The sequence below is a fragment of the Leucoraja erinacea genome, chromosome 39, assembly GCF_028641065.1.
Source record: "Leucoraja erinacea ecotype New England chromosome 39, Leri_hhj_1, whole genome shotgun sequence".
Classification (NCBI taxonomy): Eukaryota; Metazoa; Chordata; class Chondrichthyes; order Rajiformes; family Rajidae; genus Leucoraja; species Leucoraja erinaceus.
In genome coordinates, this window is record NC_073415.1 from 2,000,241 (window position 1) to 2,021,300 (window position 21,060).

Genomic DNA, 21,060 nt, shown 5'->3' on the forward strand with positions numbered 1-21,060 from the left:
CACCACTGTCCTACACACACTAGAGACAATTTACATCTATACCAAACCAATTAACCTGCAAACATGTAAGTCTATGGAGTGTGGATGGAAATCAAAGATTTCGGAGAAAACCCATGCAAGTCACGGGGAGAACGTTCAAACTCTGTACAGACAGCACCCGCAGTCGGGATTGAACCCAGGTCTCTGGCGCTGTGAGGCAGCAACTCTACCGCTGCGCCACCGTGACACCCACCCATCTTCAAAGTTTTGTACAAATCTTACAATTGTTCCATGTTTTGTTTCCTCTAACATGGAAGAAGGACACGCAGGCTCAGCTCCCAAACATTGTAAAGAAGATTCAAAGCTTCAAGGACAAAGCATGCAACAGTTCTGATGCTGGAATTGCAATGGAGGTGAGCTCTCTCTGCACACACTATCCTGCAGCAGTTTTAGGCCAGGCACCATTTCATTCATTTGGTTTGAGAGATGCAGCATTCAAACAGGCCCTTCGGCCCATTGAGTCCATGCCGACCATCATCTCCTTTATACCCCCTTTGAACTTTGACCCTCTCACTTTAAAGCTATGCCCTCTAGTTTAGTTTAGTTCCGTTTAAAGATACAGTGTGGAAACAGGCCCTTCAGCCCACCGAGTCCATGCTGACCAGCGATCCCCATACATTAACACTATCCTACACCCACTCGGGACAATTTTTACATTTGCCAGGCCAATTAACCTACAAACCTGTACGTGTTTGGAGTGTGGGAGGAAACCGAAGATCTCGGAGAAAACCCATGCAGGTCACGTGGAGAACGTACAAACCCTGTACAGACAGCGCCCGTGGTCGGGATCGAACCCGGGTCTCCGGTGCTGCACTCGCTGTAAGGCAGCAACTCTACCGCTGAGCCACCGTGACCACCCATAGTCTTGGACATTTAGTTCGAGGGTCACCAATGAGGTAGATAGTAGGCTGATACAAAAAGCTGGAGCAACTCAGCGGGACAGGCAGCATCACTGGAGAGAAGGAATGGGTGACGTTCTGGGTCGAGACCCTCCCTCAGACTGAACCAGAGTTCAGGAGTGCTCTCTGGCTGGGTCATCTTGGTCGGCATGGACGAGATGGGCCGAAGGGCCACTTTCTGTGCCACGTGACTCTGTGACGCCAAGACTTTCAGCGCTCGGCACAATTTGAAAGTGAAGCATGGCCAAAATTTTCAAGAGAGAGTTAGATTTTGCTCCTCGGGCTAACATAATCAAGCAATATGGGGAATTAGCAGGAACAGGGTATTGATTCTGGATGATCAGCCATGATCATATTGAATGGCGGTGTTGGTTCGAAGGGCCGAATGGCCTCCTCCTGCACCTATTGTCTGTGTTTCAAAGACATGTAGCATTCTGATGACCCATGGTCAGTCAGTCATGACTGAGGGGGGCCTACGAACACTCTGATGAATTTCATTGCAATAATAACTCACACAATACACTAATAGAAACATAGAAAATAGGTGCAGGAGTAGGCCATTCAGCCCTTCGAGCCTGCACCGCCATTCAATATTCTCATGGCTGATCATCCAAACCAATATCCTGTACCTGCCATCTCTCCATACCCCCTGATCCCTTCAACCACAAGGGCCACATCTAACTCCCTCTTAAATATAGCCAATGAACTGGCCTCAACTACCTTCTGTGGCAGAGAATTCCACAGATTCACCACTCTCTGTGTGAAAAATGTTTTTCTCATTTCAGTCCTAAAAGATTTCCCCCTTATCCTTAAACTGTGACCCCTTGTTCTGGACTTCCCCAACATCAGGAACAATCTTCCTGCATCTAGCCTGTCCAACCCCTTAAGAATTTTGTAAGTTTCTATAAGATCCCCTCTCAATCTATATTCTAACTAGTACAAGCCGAGTCTATCCAGCCTTTCTTCATATGAAAGTCCTGACATCCCAGGAATCAGTCTGGTGAACCTTCTCTGTACTACCTCTACGGCAAGAATGTCCTTCCTCAGATCAGGGATAATCTAATCTGATCATTGTTTCCACTAAAATATCTGCTCTTGTGATATGAATCATTCCGCAAAGACAAAGTGTGATGGATTTAAAAATGTTTTATGTTTATGTAACAACACGGCCTCTCCTCTCGCAAGACGCTCAGTAATTTCTCCCAGTCGGTGTTGGCCAGCCCGGTGGAATGGGGCCGCCTGAACAAGCAGCAGCAGCAGGCAGCACTTGGACACCTGCTGCAGGCCATGGAGGTTGCCATCGCCGACGCTGCGCTCAACCTACTCCGCAACAACAAGACGCGCTATTCGTCGTCCACCATCGGTAAGTGACACCCCGCACTCCACTTCTCTCTCCCTCCGAACCCCATTCTCCCGGTAGAGTTGCTGCCTTGCAGCGCCGGAGACCCGGGTTCACCTGCACAACATCTGTCCATTGACTTATCTGTACAACATCTGTCCATTGATTGACCTGTACAACATCTCTCTATGTGTAGAAAAGAACTGCAGATGCTGGTTCAAATTGAAGAAAGACACAAAATGCCGGAGCTCAGCGGGACAGGCAGCATCAGTCTGAAGAAAGGTCTCGACCCGAAACGTCACCCATTCCTTCTCTTCAGAGATGTTGCCTGTCCCGCTGAGTTACTCCAGCATTTTGTGCCTATCTTCACTGCTGACTCACCTGTCCACCACCTCACCATTGACTCACCTGTCCAACTTCTCACCACATGTAACCTGTCCCCTTTGCCCGCAGCGGTTGATGTGGCTTCTCTACAGAAGGACAAAGTGACGGCGAGTTCCATCATCTACCTGAAGGCCTACAACAGCATCTTGGTGGCCCACTCCCTCTCGCTGCTGGGACAGGACGATCACGGTACCTGCCCGCTCTCCTTACCCCATCCGTAGGGCAGAGGGCAGCTTGCCAGCCTTCCCCTGGGTCGGATAGTAGGGTCAGATGAGGGGGGACCTCATTGAAACACACACAATAGTGAAAGGCCTGGAGAGAGTGAATGTGGAGAGGACGTTTCCACTAGTGGGAGAGTCTAGGACTAGAGGTCACAGCCTCAGAATTAAAGGACGTTCTGTTCAGAAGGAGATGAGGAAGAATTTCTTAGTCAGAGGGTGATGAATCTGTGGAATTCTTTGCCACCGTAGGCTGTGGAGGTCCAGTCAGTGGATATTGTTAAGGCAGAGATAGATAGATTCGTGATTAGTACGGGTGTCAGATGTTATGGGGAGAATGGGGTTAGGAGAGAGAGATACATCAGCCATGATTGAATGGCGGAGTAGAGGATAGGCTAGTCCTATCACTATGACCTTATGATCTTCTCACCTGGGCCAGCCCTGAGCTGCTCTGCTCACCGGGAAGTCCCATAATGCCGAGCCGGTCCAGGCCACAGCAGTGGAGACCGCCATCACTGTTCACCCATGTCCAGGCCCCTGCTCTGACCACAATGGACATCCGTGGACTGTACCAACTCGATTCAAAGGCAGAGTGAAGGAATTTGGGAGTGGGTGAGCAGGGTGGGAGGGAGGCAGAGTTTCCGGGTGGAACCCAGGTACAGCTATGACAGCCCAGGAAGGGAGGTTATGGAGGGGTTGAATAGTGGATGGAGGTTGATGGAACGATGAGGGTCTGGAGGTAGATGCAGGAACCATGGGAGTCTGGTGGGTGAGGGTTAATGAGGTTTGGGGTTGAGCATGAGGTGGGATGGGGTTAGATGGAGATGGGGTGGGATGAGATTTGATGGGGTGGGATGAGGTTAGATGGGGTGGGATGAGGTTAGATGGGGTGGGATGAGGTTAGATGGGTTGGGATGAGATGGGGATGGGGTCGGATGAGATGGGGATGGGTGGGATGAGGTTAGATGGGGTGGGATGAGGTTAGCTGGAGTGGGGATGAGTAGTTTCGAGGTGGTAGTGCTTTCTACATGGAGCCCAATCAGACTGTCCACCTTCCTCTCTCTCACACACGGGGTGGGACAGAGAACGCTCTCCTCACCTTCCTGGCTTACAGAGAGCTGGAGACCGTCGTGGAGCCAACGTTGGTGCAGGAGGGAGGCAGAGACAACGCCAGTGTGAAGTTCAATTCGAAGGTGGTGACGGTGACCAAAGTGGGCGGCCAGAGGCAGGGTCTGACACCAACCCTCAACATCACCTTCCGTGTGAAGGAGGAGGTGAGCAAGGTGAGCACTCAGCGGTGGGGCAAGGCAAACGGCAGTAACGGCGGACCCCGAGATCCCTGCGCAATAAACCCATTCCACCATCTTCTATGCTTCCACCAGTGGGAGAGTCTAGGACCAGTGGCCACTGCTTTTGGGCGGTCACGGTGGCACAGCGGTAGAGTTGCTGCCTTACAGCAAATCAGCACCGGAGACCCGGGTTCGATCCCGACTGTGGGTGCTGTCAGTACGGAGTTTGCATGTTCTCCCCGTGACCAGCGTGGGTTTTCTCCAGGATATTCGGTTTCCTCCCACACTCCAAAGACGTGCAGGTTTCTGGGTTAATTGGCTTAGTAAATGTAAAAATTGTCCATAGTGTGTGTAGGATAATGTTAATGTGCGGGGATCGCTGGTCGGCGCGGACTCAGTGAGCTGAAGGGCCTGTTTCCGCGCTGTATCTCTAAAATAAACTAACCTAAACTAAAGCTTCAGAACAAAAGGATGAAGCTTTAGAAATGAGGTGAGAAAGTAAGAAATGTTGCTTTAGATGTAGAGATTTCAGATTGTGGAGCGGTTGTAATGTGACTGTAGATCTGCTTCTATGGGCCAGCACTCAAATGTGCTCCACACCCACCGTCCACATCTTTGGACACCCTGTGTGTAGGGGAGAGGGTAGGGGGGCTGAAGATGTCCTGGTTAGGTTGCACCTGGGCCTGGCCAAGTTGGCCATCCGCGAGTCACAGCGCCAGGTCGGAAGAGAGCTCTGCCCGTGCCGGCTACCTGCCCTTTTTCTGGGGTTACCTCCGCGCCCGGGTGGTGTATGAGAGGGTCTACGCGCTGTCCACGGGCACCCTGGGGGATTTCCGGGACCGCTGGGCACCGCGGAGGGTGGAATGTGTCATTAATATGGATGACGATATAGTTACTTGAAAATTGAGTGATTAGATAATTTGGTGATTTTGTATTATGCTGCTGGGTGCGTTACCACTGGTTTAGTTTGTAAAATATTATTTAATAATAAGTGAATAAATTATTTTTGATTTTTAAAACTATCGTCGCCTGGGTTGGGTGCCGGCTTTGGAAACTTGTGCAATAAATCGATTCCAACATCTTCTATGTTTCCACTGGTGGGAGAGTCCAGGACCTCACCGCACGGTCATAGTGTGAGTGTGTGTGTGTTTGAGTGTGTGTGTGTGTTTGTGTGTGAGTGTGTGAGTGCGTGCGTGTGTGTAAGGGAGGTGTACTACTCGGGTGTGCTTGCTTCCAGCCGTGCGATGATGGCAAGAGGAAGAGACTCTGCGGCACCTGGATGGGCAACGGCTGGGAAACACAGCAGGAGAGCAGCGGCAACAAGACTCACGCCACCTGTACCTACAACACCCTGTCCAGCTTTGCCCTGCTGCTGGCTCAGTACAAAATGGTGAGACGGGTGGAGAGCGGGCATGGAGCTGGGCATCGGGCAGCCACTTGGCCCACAGACCGGCAGCGCAGGAACACTGGCAGCAGGAACACGGGCGCCACACAGTGGAGTAGCTGGTAGAGTTGCTGCCTCACAAACGCCAGAGACACAGGTTCAATCCTGACCTCTGGTGCTGTCCCCATGTAAATACAGGGACACTTTAGTTTAGTTTAGTTCAGTTTAGCTTCTTTTAGTTTAGATGTTTCCTTTCTTTCAGTTTAGTTTAGTTTAATTTATTTTACATTAGTTTGGTTTATTTTAATTTAGTTTAGTTTAAATCATTTTATTTTAGTTTTGTTTTGTTTAAACACTTTTAGTTGAGGAGTTTAAATTTGTTTTGTTTAGTGTCACATGCATCGAATAGCGTTTTTGTTGCGTGCTATCCAGTCAGTGGAAAGTCTTCACAAATGTTTGCATGTTCACCCCGTGACCGCGTGGGTTTCCTCCGGGTGCTCCCGTTTCCTCCCACATCCCAAAGACGTGCGGGTTTGGAGGTTAATTGTAAATTGCCCCCAGTGTGTGAGATGTGAGAGTGGGATAACATAGAACTATTGGCCAGGTTCGATCATGACCTCGGTAAGCTCACTCAGTGGAGTTTAGTTTAAATTAGTTTCATTTAGATTAGTTTTGTTCCGCTAAGTTCCGTTTAATTTAGACAATAGACAATAGGTGCAGGAGTAGGCCATTCGGCCCTTCGAGCCAGCGCCACCATTCAATGTGATCATGGCTGATCATCCACAATCAGTACCCCGTTCCTGCCTTCTCCCCATATCCCCAGACTCCGCTATCTTCAAGAGTCCTATCTAGCTGTTTCCTGCCTCTAGCATGTCCAAACCCTTAATGACTTTATATGTTCAATGAGATACCCTCTCATCCTTCTAAACTCCAGAGTGTACAATTTAGTTCAGTTCAGTTTCATTTAAATTTGTTTCATTTCATTTTGTTGCTTTTCCAGTCTGTTGATAATAGCCCACCGAGTCCACGCCGACTACTGATCACATGTACACTAGTTCCATGTTATCCCACTTTCGCATCCTACACTCTAGGGGCACTTTGAGGAAACCTACAGACCGAGACAAAATGTCACCCATCCTTTTTCTCTGAAGGTGCTGCCGTTGAATTACTCCACAATGTAAACCAGCAACTGAGGAAGGATTTCGATGCGAAACATCACCAATTCCTTCGCTCCATAGATGCTGCCTGACCCACTGAGTTACACCAGCATTCTGTGCATATCTTCAGTGTAAACCAGCATCTGCTGTTCCTTCCAACACATTTCGGCTGAACTGCTGATACTGGTTTAGAAAATAACCTAACAAAAGACTGGAAGGTAGACAAAAATGCTTGAGGAACTCAGTGGGTGAGGCAGCATCTACGGAGCGAAGGAAATAGGCGACGTTTCAGGTCGAGACCCTTCTTCAGGCTCACAAAGTACTGGAGTAAGTTGGTGTGGTTTGTGCTGCATCGTAAACTTGGACCATTTACATTGCGGTTGCCTGATGTTGATCTGTGTTGCCCACAGGACCCGGTGCACAGTACCGCCCTCTGGTGGATCACTGTGCTGGTGCTGCCCGTGTCGCTCTTCTTCCTCTTGTTGTCCTTAGCAACCTTCTTCTGGTGCAAGGCCATCCGCGGTCCCAACACGCTGATCCGAGCGCACCTCTGCCTCAACCTCTTCCTGGCCGAGCTGCTCTTCCTCATCACCATGTTCATCAAACGGCAATCGGTAACCTGTGGGTGACGGGTGCGGGGTGGGTGAGGGGAACGGGATGGGTGAGGGGTGCGGGGTGGGTGTAGGGTGCATGTGATGTGGGATGGGGGGGTCTTGTGTGGGGTGAGGGTTGAGTGTGGGGTGTGGGGTGAGGGTGCATGAGGGGTGAGGTAGGTATTGGCCAGGGGGCATGGAGTGTGTTGGGTTGAGGGTGGGTGAGAGTGGGTAGGGATGGGTTGGCTGTTTGGGTGGGTGGCCTTGATTGGATGGGTGGAGTAGGTGAAGTGTGGGTATTGGGTGGTCTCCAATGGGCATGCAATGACCACTGTTGTCTCTGCAGATGGTGTGTGCGTTGGTGCTGGTTAGTCTGCACTACCTGCTGCTGGTGGCGTTCAGCTGGATGCTGCTGGAGGCCGTACACCTGTGGCTGATGGTGCTCAACCTGAAGGTGGTGAACTTCACCCGCACACGCGTGATGAAGCGGCGATACATGTACATTGTCGCCTACCTGTGCCCGGCGCTGGTGGTGACCGTGGCAGCCTCTGTCAACACCTGCGGCTACTGGAGTCATGACCGGTCAGTATGACACACACCGTCACACACGGTGACACACACACACACCATCACACACGGTGACACACATGGTGACACACACTGTCACACACACCGTCACGCACACCGTCACACACGGTGACACACATGGTGACACACACCGTCACACACGGTGACACACACGGTGACACACACGGTGACACACACCGTCACACACGGTGACACACACGGTGACACACACGGTGATACACACGGTGACACACACGGTGATACACACAGTGACACACACACCGTCACACATGGTGACACACACGGTGACACACAGTGATACACACAGTGATACACACAGTGACACACACACAGTGACACACACGGTGACACACACCATCACACAGACTGAAGAAACGTCACCCATTCCTTCTCTCCAGAGATGCTGCCTGTCCCGCTGAGTTACTGCAGCTCTGTGTCTATCTATGCAGTTTAAAGCAGCATCTTCCTTCCTACATATACCTGTTTGTACTGTGTGCTGCCTTTACAATCTCTGCTGTCCCAGAGCCACAGACTAGGCCCAACTCCTCCATGCCCACCCAGACGCTCCATTCAAGCTGACGCAGCCTCCAGTCCACTCATCCTGATTGGTGTTAATATCATATGGAGGAAGGAACTGCAGATGCTGGTTTAAACCGAAGATCGACACAAAATGCTGGAGTAACTCAGTGGGACAGGCAGCATCTCTGGAGCGAAGGAATGGGCGACATTACGGGTCAAGACCCTTGTTCTGCCTCAAATACCACTTCTGAAGAAGGGTCCCGACCTGAAACGTCAGCTCTCCATGTTCTCCAGAGATGCTGCCTGACCCGTTGAGTTATTCTGCGTCTATCACCCTGGCTGTCAGAAGTTGTGATGCAAGACTTTAACAGAAGCCCCAGAAGGTTAAAAAAAACTTATTACTTTTGAAAATCCCATTGCTAAATGAATACATGTTTCTTTACTTGCAGGTGTTGGCTGGATCTGGAGAAAGGTTTTATCTGGAGTTTGTTGGGTCCGGTGTCCTTTGTGGTTTTGGTAAGGTTGGAAGGAGTGATACAATAGACAATAGAAAATAAGTGCAGGAGTAGGCCATTCAGCCCTTCAAGCCAGCACCGCCACTCAATGTGATCATGGCTGATCATCCCCAATCAGTACCCCGTTCCTGCCTTCTCCCCATATCCCCTGACTCTACTATCTTTAAAAGCCCTATCTAGCTCTCTCTTGAAAGTATCCAGAGAACCTGCCTCCACTGCCTTCTGAGGCAGAGAATTCCACAGATTCACCGCTCCCTGTGTGAAAAATTGTTTCCTTGTCTCCGTTCTAAATGGCTTATTCCTTATTCTTAAAATAAGGGGAAAGCCATACGGTAGTGGGAGAGTTGAAGGTGGTGCCTTCGTGTGTGTGTGTGTGACCTTCCCATGGCGGGTGACTGCCTGTGGTCAGTCTATGAGTGACCAGTGCCTGGACATGTCACCGGCCACGGTTGCCCAAGCTGCTGGCTGCTAGTCCTGTTAACCATATAACATATAACCATATAACAATAAGAGCACGGAAACAGGCCATCTCGGCCCTACAAGTCCGTGCCGAACAAATTTTTTTCCCCTTAGTCCCACCTGCCTGCACTCATACCATAACCCTCCATTCCCTTCTCATCCATATGCCTATCCAATTTATTTTTAAATGATACCAATGAACCTGCCTCCACCACTTCCACTGGGAGCTCATTCCACACCGCTACCACTCTCTGCGTAAAGAAGTTCCCCCTCATATTACCCCTAAACTTCTGTCCCTTAATTCTGAAGTCATGTCCTCTTGTTTGAATCTTCCCTATTCTCAAAGGGAAAAGCTTGTCCACATCAACTCTGTCTATCCCTCTCATCATTTTAAAGACCTCTATCAGGTCCCCCCTTAACCTTCTGCGCTCCAGAGAATAAAGACCTAACTTATTCAACCTATCTCTGTAACTTAGTTGTTGAAACCCAGGCAACATTCTAGTAAATCTCCTCTGTACTCTCTCTATTTTGTTGACATCCTTCCTATAATTGGGCGACCAAAATTGTACACCATACTCCAGATTTGGTCTCACCAATGCCTTGTACAATTTTAACATTACATCCCAGCTTCTATACTCAGCTTCTATACTGTTTCCCTCTCTCCCGCCCTTTCATCGCAACGAGTATGACTGTGGAGGACGCCTGTGCGTGACTTTGTTTAACGTGGGGAGACTGGTGCACAGACAGCCCACCCCACGGTCCTTGACGGATCTGGGTCAGGATCCAGTGGCATGGAGTCCAAGGCGACTGGAGACCCTTTTCTGCCGCAACCTTCATCCGCCTTCCCAACCGAGTCCAGAACCAGGTATCACAGTTTAAGAACAAGGGGTAGGCTGTTTAGGATTGTGATGAGGAAAAAGCTTTTTCAACCAGAGTTGTGAATCTGTGGAATTCTCTGCCACAGAAGGCAGTGGAGGCCAATTCACTGGATGTTTTCAAAAGAGAGTTAGATTTAGCTCTTTGGGCTAACGGAATCAAGGGATATGGGGAGAAAGCAGGAATGGGGTATTGATTTGGGATGACCAGTCATGATCATATTGAATAGTGATGTTGGCTCGAAGGGCCGAATGGCCTACTCCTGCACCTATTGTCTATGTTTCTCTGATGAGGCAGAGTAAGTGGAGCAAGCACGGGTGGTATCTCAAGGCCTGTCCATTAGGGTGGCACGGTGGCGCAGCGGTAGAGTTGCTGCCTCACAGCTCCAGAGACCCGGGTTCCATCCTGACCAGCGGTTCTGTCTGTACGGAGTTTGTACATCCGCTTTGTGACCCGCGTGGGTTTTCTCCGGGTGCTCCGGTTTCCTCCCACACTCCAAAGACATGCAGGTTTGTAGTTTAATTGACTTGGTGTATGTGTAAATTGTCTCCAGTGTGTGTAGGATAGCGTTAGTGTGCGGGGATCGCTGGACCTGGTGGGCCAAAGGGCCTGTTTCCGTGCTGTATCTCTAAACTAACCTAAACCAAACTCTCATCAAATCTCCACCAACTCTTTCTACATCATTGAAAGCATCTAATCTCCCCCTCACACTAGCTCCTGTATTTTGGTCTGCTTTGGACTAAACCAGCACATTCCCTCCCTCTTGTGAAACTTGAATCCTCTTTTAACCTAGTCTATTATTAGCTACTTGTTGCACAGGGATTTTTATTTTTCATCGGGGTGAAGTTTGCACCAAGTATGTCTATGAGTACCCTGGTGACATGTTGAATATTTCATTTGTGGACTGCACCTCAGTCCATGTTTTACAGTCATAGCGTGATACAGTGTGAAAACAGGCCCTTCAGCCCAACTTGCCCACACTGACCAACATGTCCCATCTACACTAGTCCCACCTGCCCGCCTGTGGCCCATATCCCTCCAAACCTGTCCTATCCATGTACCTGTGTGTTTGTGTGTGTGTACATGAGAGAGAGGTGTGTGTGCGTGCGTGTCTGCAAATGTATGAGTGTGTGCATGTGTGTGTGCGTGAGAGTGTGTGTATGAGTGTCAGTGTGTGTGTGTGTGTGTGAATGTGTGTGTGTGCATGTGTATGTGTGTGTATCTGTGTCAATAGACAGTAGATGCAGGAATAGGCCATTCGGCCCTTCGAGCCAGCACCGCCATTCACTGTGATCATGGCTAATCATCCCCAATCAGTACCCCGTTCCTGCCTTCTCCCCATGTCCCCTGACTCCGCTATCTTTAAGAGCCTTATCTAGCTCTCTCTTGAAAGTATCCAGAGAACCGGCCTCCGCTGCCCCCCGAAGCAGACGTGCTGTCCGTACAGACAGCACCCGTGGTCAGCTTTGAGCCCGGGACTCTGGCGCTATCAGGCAGCATCCAGAGATAGGTTGAATAAGTTAGGTCTTTATTCTCTGGAGCGCAGAAGGTTGAGGGGGGACTTGATAGAGGTCTTTAAAATGATGAGAGGGATAGACAGAGTTGATGTGGACAAGCTTTTCCCTTTGAGAATAGGGAGGATTCAAACAAGAGGACATGACTTCAGAATTAAGGGACAGAAGTTTAGGGGTAATATGAGGGGGAACTTCTTTACTCAGAGAGTAGTAGCGGTGTGGAATGAGCTTCCAGTGGAAGTGGTGGAGGCAGGTTCATTGGTATCATTTAAAAATAAATTGGATAGGCATATGGATGAGAAGGGAATGGTGGGTTATGGTATGAGTGCAGGCAGGTGGGACTAAGGGGAAAAAAAAATTTGTTCGGCACGGACTTGTAGGGCCGAGATGGCCTGTTTCCGTGCTGTAATTGTTATATGGTTATATGGTTATCTCTACCGCTGCGCCACCGTGCATAAATACAATCAAGCCAAACTCAAGTACAACAGTACGAGTGAAGAGACCAGAGTGCAGAATATAGTTTCTCAGCATTGTAGTGTAGCAGTTCCACAGTGAGATTGGAAGATCACTTGGTCTAGTTGGAACTATAATTACGGTGCTGCTGTGTTGCAGGTTAACACGGTTTTGTTTGTCATGATCATATGGAACTTGAGGAATATCAAGACTGCCCTGAACACCAATGTCTCAACCATCAAGGACTCCAGGTACGTGTGAAACCTCACAAGAAACAGGGGGAGGCAGAGGTCAACCATCGTAGGGTTGCTGGGTCTGCTCAGCTACAGTGAGGATATTGATCGCTAGCCAACAATAACTGAGGAGATACTTAGCGGGTCAGGCATCATCTCTGGAGAGAAGGAATAGGTGACGTTTCAAGTCAAGACACCTTCTTCAGACCCAGATTCAGGGGAAAGGGAAACTAGAGATATAGAGGGTGATGTAGAGAGATATAAAACATATATATAGAAGGTATATAGATCACTTCGCCCAACACCTCCGCTCAGTTCACAATAACAAACCTGATCTCCCGGTGGCTCAGCACCTCAACTCCCCCTCCCATTCCGAATCCGACCTTTCTGTCCTGGGCCTCCTCCATGGCCAGAGTGAGTCCCACCGCAAATTGGAGGAGCAGCACCTCATATTTTGCTTGGGTAGTTTACACCCCAGCGGTATGAACATTGACTTCTCCAATTTCAGGTAGTCCCTGCTTTCTCCTTTCTTCCCCTCCCCTACCCAGCTCTCCCCCAGCCCACTGTCTCCGCCTCTCCTTTCTTTATCCCGCTCCCCCCCCCCCCACCCCACATCAGACTGAAGAAGGGTCTTGGCCCGAAACGTCGCCTTTTTCCTTCGCTCCATAGATGCTGCCTCACCCGCTGTGTTTCTCCAGCATTTTTGTCTACATTTGATTTATCCATCATCTGCAGTTCTTTCTTAAGTTACTCCAGCTTGTTGTGTCTATCTGTGGTTTAAACCAGCATCTGCAGTTCCTTTCCTCATGTTCCCAGTTCAGTTCAGTTTAGTTTATTGCCATGTGTACCGAGGTACAGTGAAAAGCTATCCAGTCAGCGGAAAGACAATATGTGATTACAATTGAGCCATTTACAGTGTATAGATACATGATAAGGGAATAACGTTTAGTGCAAGGTAAAGCCAGCAAAGTCCGATCAAGGATAGTCTGAGAGTCACCAGTGAGGTAGATAGTAGTTAGACACAAAATGCTGGAGTAACTCAACGGGATAGGAAGCATCTCTGGGGAGAAGGAACGGGTGATGTTTCGGGTAGAGAGCCTTCTTCATACTTGGTGTATGTGACCACTTCTTCAGACTGAGAGTCGGGGAGAGGGAGACGAGAGAGAGGGGAAGGAATGTTGGGGGTTGAGGGGATTTTGGGCATGGTTCACTGCTGGGTTGAGGTCCTCACCCTGTCTTTGTAAATCACCAGGATACGGACCTTCAAGACCATGGCCCAATTCGTTGTGTTGGGCTGCTCATGGGTCATTGGACTTTTCCAGCTGAACAAGGACACCATAGTGTTGTCGTATATATTCACCATTGTAAACGGCTCCCAGGGAGTGTTCATCTTCCTGGTCCACTGCCTGCTGAACCAGCAGGTAATCTGCTCTCACCCTCGCGCTATTCTGCTGTAGCTGGGACATGTTGGCCGGTGCGGGCACATATATCACTCTATGACTCTGCGATTCTATCCTAAACATTAGGGACAATTTTCATTTTTTACCAAAGCCAATTAACCTACAAACCTGTACGTCTTTGGAGTGTGGGAGGAAACAGGAGAACCCGGAGAAAACCCACACTGTCACGGGGAGAACGTGCAAACTCCGCACAGACAGCACCCGTAGTCAGGATCGAACCCGGGTCTCTGGCGCTGTGAGGCAACAACTCTACCGCTGCGCCACCGTGTCGCCCTTCACCAACAACAGAATTCATCAGTTCATGAGAACAGAATTAGACCATTCGGCCCATCAAGTCCACTCTACCATTCAATCATGGCTGATCTGTCTTCCCTCTTGACCCCATTCTCTTGCCCTCTCACCATAACCTTTGACCCCCATACTAGTCAAGAATCTGTCATTCTCTGCTTTAAAAATAACCAATGTCTTGGCCTCAACAGCCGTCTGTGTCAACGAATTCCACAGATTCGCCACCGACTAAAGAAATTCCTCCTCATCTCCTTTTTTTAAATTTTTTTTAACTTTTTTTTTTTTTTTTTTTAATGTTTTTTTTTTTTTTTTTTTTTTTTTTAATATTTTATTTTATTAGAAGTAAGCACAGTCACATGGCACCAAAGTGCCTAATATATATTTTCATAATACATTTTATGTACAACTTCTTTTTTTTTTGTTACATTGAAAAAAGATGAGAATAAGAAAAAGAAGTTAGATAGTAAAGGATAGAAAAATGTGAAATATATAGTGTGTGAAGAAAGAAAACGAGTAAATGAAGAAAGTTGAGAGAGAAAATAGTGAAAAGAAAAGGAGATCATTATTTATAATCTTGACCAACCCTCGTCCAGTCCTGAAACCGTTATTTTTTACAATTGTGTTGCACCATATGATTCCAAAAAAACGACGAATGGAGACCAACTCGTTATGAATTGGTCTGATTTATCCATTAGGAGGAATCGCATTTCCTCAAGATGAGCGGTGTCCAACATACTTGCAATCCACATTTTAAGCGTTGGTATTGATGTACCCTTCCAAAATTTAAGTATTAATTTTTTTGCTATTATTAAACCATAATTAAGGAATAGATTTTGAGATGTGTTCAATTTATTCCCATCTTCCATTACACCAAATATAATCATTTCAGTATTAGGTTCCATTCTTGTCTTGAATAATTTTGTAAGTATTTCAAAAATATCATTCCAAAATCTATAAAGTTTTATGCAGGAAACTAAGGAGTGTGTTATAGTTGCCTTTTGGGCTAGACATTTATCACAAGTGGCGGATATATTTGGATAAAATTTGTTCAATCTTGTTTTTGAATAATATAATCTATGTACAATTTTAAATTGAATTAGATTATGTCTTACATTAATTGAACATTTGTGAATATATATCAGGTATTTTTCCCATTTAACCTTCGTAATTTTTATCATTAATTCCCGTTCCCACTCTTCTCTAAGTACCTCTGTCGATGGTAGGTCTATATTTAGAATACTATTATATAAATAGGATATTAATTTTTGTGAGTCGGCTTCAATATTCATTGCTTCTTCCAATAAGTCAGGAGTTACTTTTTGATATCCTTGTATATATTTTTTCACAAAGTCGCAAATCTGAAGATATTTAAAATATTGGTTGTTTTTCAATTTAAATTTTAATTGTAGTTGTTGGAATGATAGTAGGTTTCCCATTTCGTACATATCCCTGATCCTTCTAATTCCGAGACTTTCCCATTGGTTATATGTCTTATCAATAAGAGATGGTTTAAATAAAGGGTTATTCGCTATTGGCATTAACAGTGATAGATTTCTTAATTTTAAAGATAATTTTATTTGTTTCCAAATTCTTATTGTACCATATATAATTGGGTTCTTCTTATATATTGTGTTATTCAGTTTTTTTGGGGGAAAAGAGGATCGTTCCTATATTACAAGGATGACAATCCTCCTTCTCCATTTTTATCCATTCTGTCTGTTGTGTAGAACTATCCAACCAATAAATCATATTCTTAATATGCACTGCCCAGTAATAATACATAAAATTCGGAAGTGAAAGTCCCCCGACCTCTTTTGGTTTACATAAGTGTTTTTTTTGTGATTCTATGTGATTTATAGTCCCAAATATAATTTGTAATGTTAGAGTCTAATTTAAAAAAATATATATTTTGGTATATATACCGGTATAGACTGAAATAGGTATAGTAATTGTGGTAAGAAGATCATTTTTATTGCATTTATTCTATCTAATAATGATAAGGGAAGTGTTTTCCAAAATTTAATCCGTGTATTAAGTTTATTTAATAAAGGTATGAAATTAGCATTGAATAATGCTTTATATTTTCTAGTAATCTGAATACCCAAATATTTAAATTTTTCTGTTGCGATTTTAAAGGGGAACTTCAGTAAGTGTGTAGGTTCTTGAGGTTTTAATGTCATGATTTCGATTTTGTTCCAGTTTATTCTATATCCAGAAAAACACCCAAATTCCTCTATTAAGTTTAATAAATTTGGTATGCTCGTTTGTGACTTTGTAATATATAAAAGTATATCGTCTGCATATAATGAGATTTTATTCTTTGAGTCCCTGGTATTATAGCCCTGAATATTCGGATGAATTCTTATACTTTCAGCCAGGGGTTCTATCATAAGGGCAAATAGCAGGGGTGATAGTGCACATCCCTGCCTATTACCCCTTGATAGTTGAAATTTTTGAGATAACATGTTATTAGTTAAAATTCTTGCCATCGGTTTATCATATAATAATTTTACCCATGTTATAAAATTCTCTCCCATGTTAAATTTTTGTAGTACTTTATATAAGTATTGCCACTCTACCTGATCAAATGCTTTCTCTGCATCCAAAGAAATAATTGATATATCTTCTTCCTCTACTTTATGCGAGTACATTATATTAAACAGGCGTCTCAGATTATTAAATGAGTATCTTTTAGGTATAAACCCCGTTTGATCAGGGTTTATCAGTTTACTAATATATTTGCTTAATCTACTTGCTAAAATCTTTGCTAAAATTTTCTGATCTGTATTTAAAAGTGATATAGCTCTGTACGAGCCCGGATCTTCTAAATCTTTATCTTTTTTTGGAATAAGCGTAATAGTTGATTCTGTTAGTGTTTCAGGTAGTTTGTTTTCTTTAAAAGCATGGGAGTATAAATTAAATAAATAAGGGGCCGTTATCTCCTGAAATTTTTTATAAAATTCATTATTAAAACCATCTGGTCCCGGTGTCTTACCATTTTTCAACGATTTTATTGTTTCACCTATTTCTTTGATTGTAATTTGAGCTCCTAGTTCCTCTTGTTCCAAAGGGTCCAGTATTGGAAGATTACAGTTATCTAGAATTTTTTTTATTTTACTATCTTCTATTTTAATTTTAGATGTATATAAGTTTTGGTAAAATTGGGCAAATCTATTATTAATATCTTTAGGTAGTATTAGTAATTTGCCTTTCTCTGATTTAATTTTGGTTATAGTATTTTCCCTTTCTTGTTTTTTCAATTGGCGAGCTAAAAGTTTATGTGGCTTGTCACCAAACTCAAAATGTTCCTGTTTTGTAATTTGGAATAGTCTTATTACTCTTGCCGATAAAATTCGATTAAGTTTAAATTTCAGTAATACTATCTTATTGTGTTTATCTGTCGTGGAATCTTTGGCATTATCCAACTCTAACTGTCTGATTTCTTGTTCTAACAACAATTGTTCTGTCTTATTCTTTTTATTTTGAAAACTTTGGTATGAAATTATAATTCCTCTCATAAATGCCTTAAAAGTTTCCCATAATAAAGAAGGCGAAGTACCTGGTATATCATTTGTATCGAAAAAAAGTTTTATTTGTTGTTTTAAATATTGATAGCCTTGCACGTCATTTAAAATATGTGTATTAAACCTCCAAAAAAATTTTTTACCCGGCATTCCCTCAAATTTTACTGAGAATGTCAACGGAGAGTGATCTGAGATACTACTAATGTGGTATGTTGGGTTGTTTGTATAAGGCATTAATTTCATGTCCACTAAAAAATAATCAATTCTTGAATAAGTTTTATGCACCGGAGAGTAAAACGAGTATTCCCTTCCAACTGGATTAGCAGATCTCCATACATCTATTATATTAGTATTTTTTATATATGTATTTAGAAGTTCGCTAGTTTTAGATTTTAAATTACTCTTCTTTTGTTTTGATGACTTATCTAGATATGAATCTAAAACACAGTTAAAGTCCCCCCCTATTATTACATTTTGGTAATTAAACTCTGATATTATATCAATAATTTTATCAAAAAATTGGGGGTTGTCAAAATTCGGAGCATAAATATTTATCAAAGTTAGTGGGGTTGCATAAATTTCACCCGAGACTATAGTATACCTTCCCTCTTTATCTGATATAGTATTCTTTAATTTAAAAGGAATACCTTTCCTAATAAGAATAGCTGTACCCCTAGATTTAGAAGTAAATGAGGAGTAGTATGTTTGGCCTATCCAATTCGCCTTTAATCTTATTTGTGTTTGTTGTTTCATGTGGGTCTCCTGCAAAAACATTATGTCGCTTTTCAACGATTTTAGTTGGGCAAAAATTTTACCCCTCTTAATTGGTTCGTTGGCACCCCTTATATTCCAACTACAAAATGTAATTCCTCCATTCTTTATTTGTCTATCGTCTTGCATTGTAATCAGGGTAATATTCCTGAATCATATGGTGCAACCAAATACCTCAGAATTTTAGGACTTGGGTGGTCATCCCGGTTTATTAGATTTATATTGCATCTCCTTCTTGTAAAGTGCCTTAGAAAAAGAAAAAAAGAATGTGATATACAATTACTTTCAAAAAAATTAAACAGATAAAAATCTTGACTGTGCTTTAAAAAAAAAGGTGCTATTAAGGTATCTAAGGGAAGATACCTTAAGGACGAATAGCCATCAATGATGGCAAAAAATGTATCGACCTCCGTGATGTTGTTATACATTGAGCTCCTCCCCCTTGGTGAATCCTCATAAAAAGTTACATACCGTTTCATATTTTGTCTTTTCTTATATGAGTTTATCAAACCAGTGCGTGACAGCCGAGAGAAAAAATAAAAAATTTAAAAAAAAAAAGTTACCAGGAAGAGACATAAGGAGTAAAAAAAACCCCAAAACAAATATAGAACACAACATATACACGATTATATAAGTATATATGTCCTTCCAATTATCCAATCTTAATCTAATCTAAACTTTCCAATATATATCCCCCCAGGATTCTTACATAATATCCCATTCTATAACTACCATACATCATACAGGCCGGTACCAAAGGGTTAACTACCGTACAGGCAGGTGCCAAGGGGTTAAACTTTGAGCTTTTCATCCAAGGTTGAATATAACCAAGCTCTCTGAATAACACATTCCAATGAGATAAGCTTTTTAATTGTCTGGTTAGCTCGGCCATTTTAATCAGTTCAAAGCTCTGTAAAAAGTTCAATCTTCTTCTTTGTCGGCAGCTTGCCCCGATGTTTTCTTAACGATGTCCTCTGCATACTTTAAAGCTTTTCCGGGCTCTGCAAATGAGCGTTCAACGCGATTATAAGATACCTTCATTTTTCCGGGAAAGTAAATTCCATATCTTACTCCCGGGACATCCCTCAAAGTGTGTCTTGCCGGTGTAAACAATCTCATTTTCTGGACTACCTCAGGAGAGTAATCGCGAAATATTCGCACATTATCCCCACGGTATGTTAGCTTCTTGCCATGAATGATCTTTTTCAATATAAATTCCACTGAAGAGATGTCACGGAATTTCACGATTATCTGTCTTGAATAATTTTTCTTTATGTTTCCTTTTGCAACATACCCAACTCGGTTAGCGACGTCTATTCTTGGTTCTTCTGACAGTTCAAAGACATCTTTGAGCAAATCAGTAACGAAAGTACATGCTTGAGATTCATGCCCTTCACGTCCTTCCTTTACTCCAAGAATTCTCAAGTTATATCTCCGAGTTCTTGATTCCAGGTCCAGACATTTATCAGTCATTCTTCCAAGTTTGTCCTCTTCAGTTTTCTGTGATTGTTTCAAACTCTTTATTTCCGAGACAATCTCTTTTATCTCATTCTCCATTTCTTCCATTATCTCGTCCAGCTTTCCGAAATCATCCTTTACACCTTTAAATTTCTTGTTGTAATCATTTTCAATTCTGACACACTCTGATTTTAATCTCTTATCAAATTCCTTATTCTGCTTTTTCAGTTCTTTTAACTCACTGCAAGTATTATCAATTTTTTGAGAAAGTTTCTCATCTCCTTCTTAAATGAACGTTCTTTAATTCTGAATCAACAGTGGCAATGTGGGTCGGATGACACAAGGACTCAGATTTTCAAGTGACAAGGACTGGTTTCCACACTGTATCTCTAAACTAAAAATCTAAAGAACATTAATAATCTACGGTTCGCTTTCACGTCGTCAGTGTACGGTCTCGTGCAATGTTTTTGTGCTGATTTGTTTATTTACGCTACCTTCTGTGGGCAGGTGAGGAGAGAATACAGCAACTGGTTCAGCCGTATGTGCAAGGGGAAGAAGGCAGAGGTGGCAGACACCTCCTGCCCCATCGCCATGAATGACGGTGAGTGCCGATGACCAAACGCGCATGGTGCATTGCCGCAGCGAACCCCAGCCAGCTGCTGTGACATGCGCTGCACTGGTGCCCCCTCTCCAATGCTCCAACACACCCCTCCATTCCTTCCTCCCCTTCCTGCATCATGGTACAGCGGTAGACTTGCTGCCTCACAGCGCCAAAGACCCGGGTTCCATCTTGACTACGGGTGCTGTCTGTATGGAGTTTGCATGATCTCCCTGTGAACACGTGGGTTTACTCCCAGTGCTCCGGTTTCCTCCCACATCCTTAATTGGCTTTGGTAAAAGATTGTAAATTGACCCCATTGTGCGGGATAGTGTTTGTGTACGGGGATCGCTCGGGCTGAAGGGCCTGTTTCCGCGCTGTATCTCTAAACTAAACATCCTCGTAAATCTTCTCTGTGCTCAGATTATTATGATGCTTGGACATGGCAGGTAAAGTCTGTCATGTGGTTTTATTTGAAGGTAGACACAAAATGTTGGAGTAA

General features: G+C 44.4%; 3 protein-coding genes across 3 annotated transcripts; all 3 read left to right on the forward strand.

Moving 5' to 3' along the window:
* The first annotated feature begins 3,849 nt into the window (after positions 1–3,849).
* LOC129714411 (adhesion G protein-coupled receptor E3-like) lies at positions 3,850–7,338 on the forward strand. Its single transcript, XM_055663990.1, has 3 exons — positions 3,850–4,153; positions 5,406–5,558; positions 7,120–7,338. Exons 1-3 carry the CDS (start codon positions 3,908–3,910, stop codon positions 7,336–7,338), a joined length of 618 nt encoding a protein of 205 aa, XP_055519965.1. The 5' UTR covers positions 3,850–3,907.
* Positions 7,339–7,609: 271 nt separating this feature from the next.
* Positions 7,610–7,894, forward strand: LOC129714440 (putative adhesion G protein-coupled receptor E4P). The gene has a single exon (XM_055664032.1). It carries the CDS (start codon positions 7,649–7,651, stop codon positions 7,892–7,894), a length of 246 nt encoding a protein of 81 aa, XP_055520007.1. The 5' UTR covers positions 7,610–7,648.
* A 4,304-nt stretch (positions 7,895–12,198) lies between these two features.
* Positions 12,199–20,762, forward strand: LOC129714472 (adhesion G protein-coupled receptor E4-like). Its single transcript, XM_055664085.1, has 3 exons — positions 12,199–12,477; positions 13,712–13,880; positions 20,468–20,762. Exons 1-3 carry the CDS (start codon positions 12,407–12,409, stop codon positions 20,573–20,575), a joined length of 348 nt encoding a protein of 115 aa, XP_055520060.1. The 5' UTR covers positions 12,199–12,406; the 3' UTR covers positions 20,576–20,762.
* The last annotated feature ends 298 nt before the right edge of the window (positions 20,763–21,060 follow it).

Bases quoted from the DNA above. Each gene is read 5' to 3' on its own strand.
- LOC129714472 (XM_055664085.1), top strand. From the start codon at position 12,407: ATGATCATATGGAACTTGAGGAATATCAAGACTGCCCTGAACACCAAT. The intron at 12,478-13,711 runs GTACGTGTGAAA...GTAAATCACCAG, and splicing joins TCAACCATCAAGGACTCCAG to GATACGGACCTTCAAGACCA. The intron at 13,881-20,467 runs GTAATCTGCTCT...TTCTGTGGGCAG, and splicing joins ACTGCCTGCTGAACCAGCAG to GTGAGGAGAGAATACAGCAA.
- LOC129714411 (XM_055663990.1), top strand. From the start codon at position 3,908: ATGGAGCCCAATCAGACTGTCCACCTTCCTCTCTCTCACACACGGGGT. The intron at 4,154-5,405 runs GTGAGCAAGGTG...GCTTGCTTCCAG, and splicing joins CCTTCCGTGTGAAGGAGGAG to CCGTGCGATGATGGCAAGAG. The intron at 5,559-7,119 runs GTGAGACGGGTG...TGTTGCCCACAG, and splicing joins TGCTGGCTCAGTACAAAATG to GACCCGGTGCACAGTACCGC.
- LOC129714440 (XM_055664032.1), top strand. From the start codon at position 7,649: ATGGTGTGTGCGTTGGTGCTGGTTAGTCTGCACTACCTGCTGCTGGTG.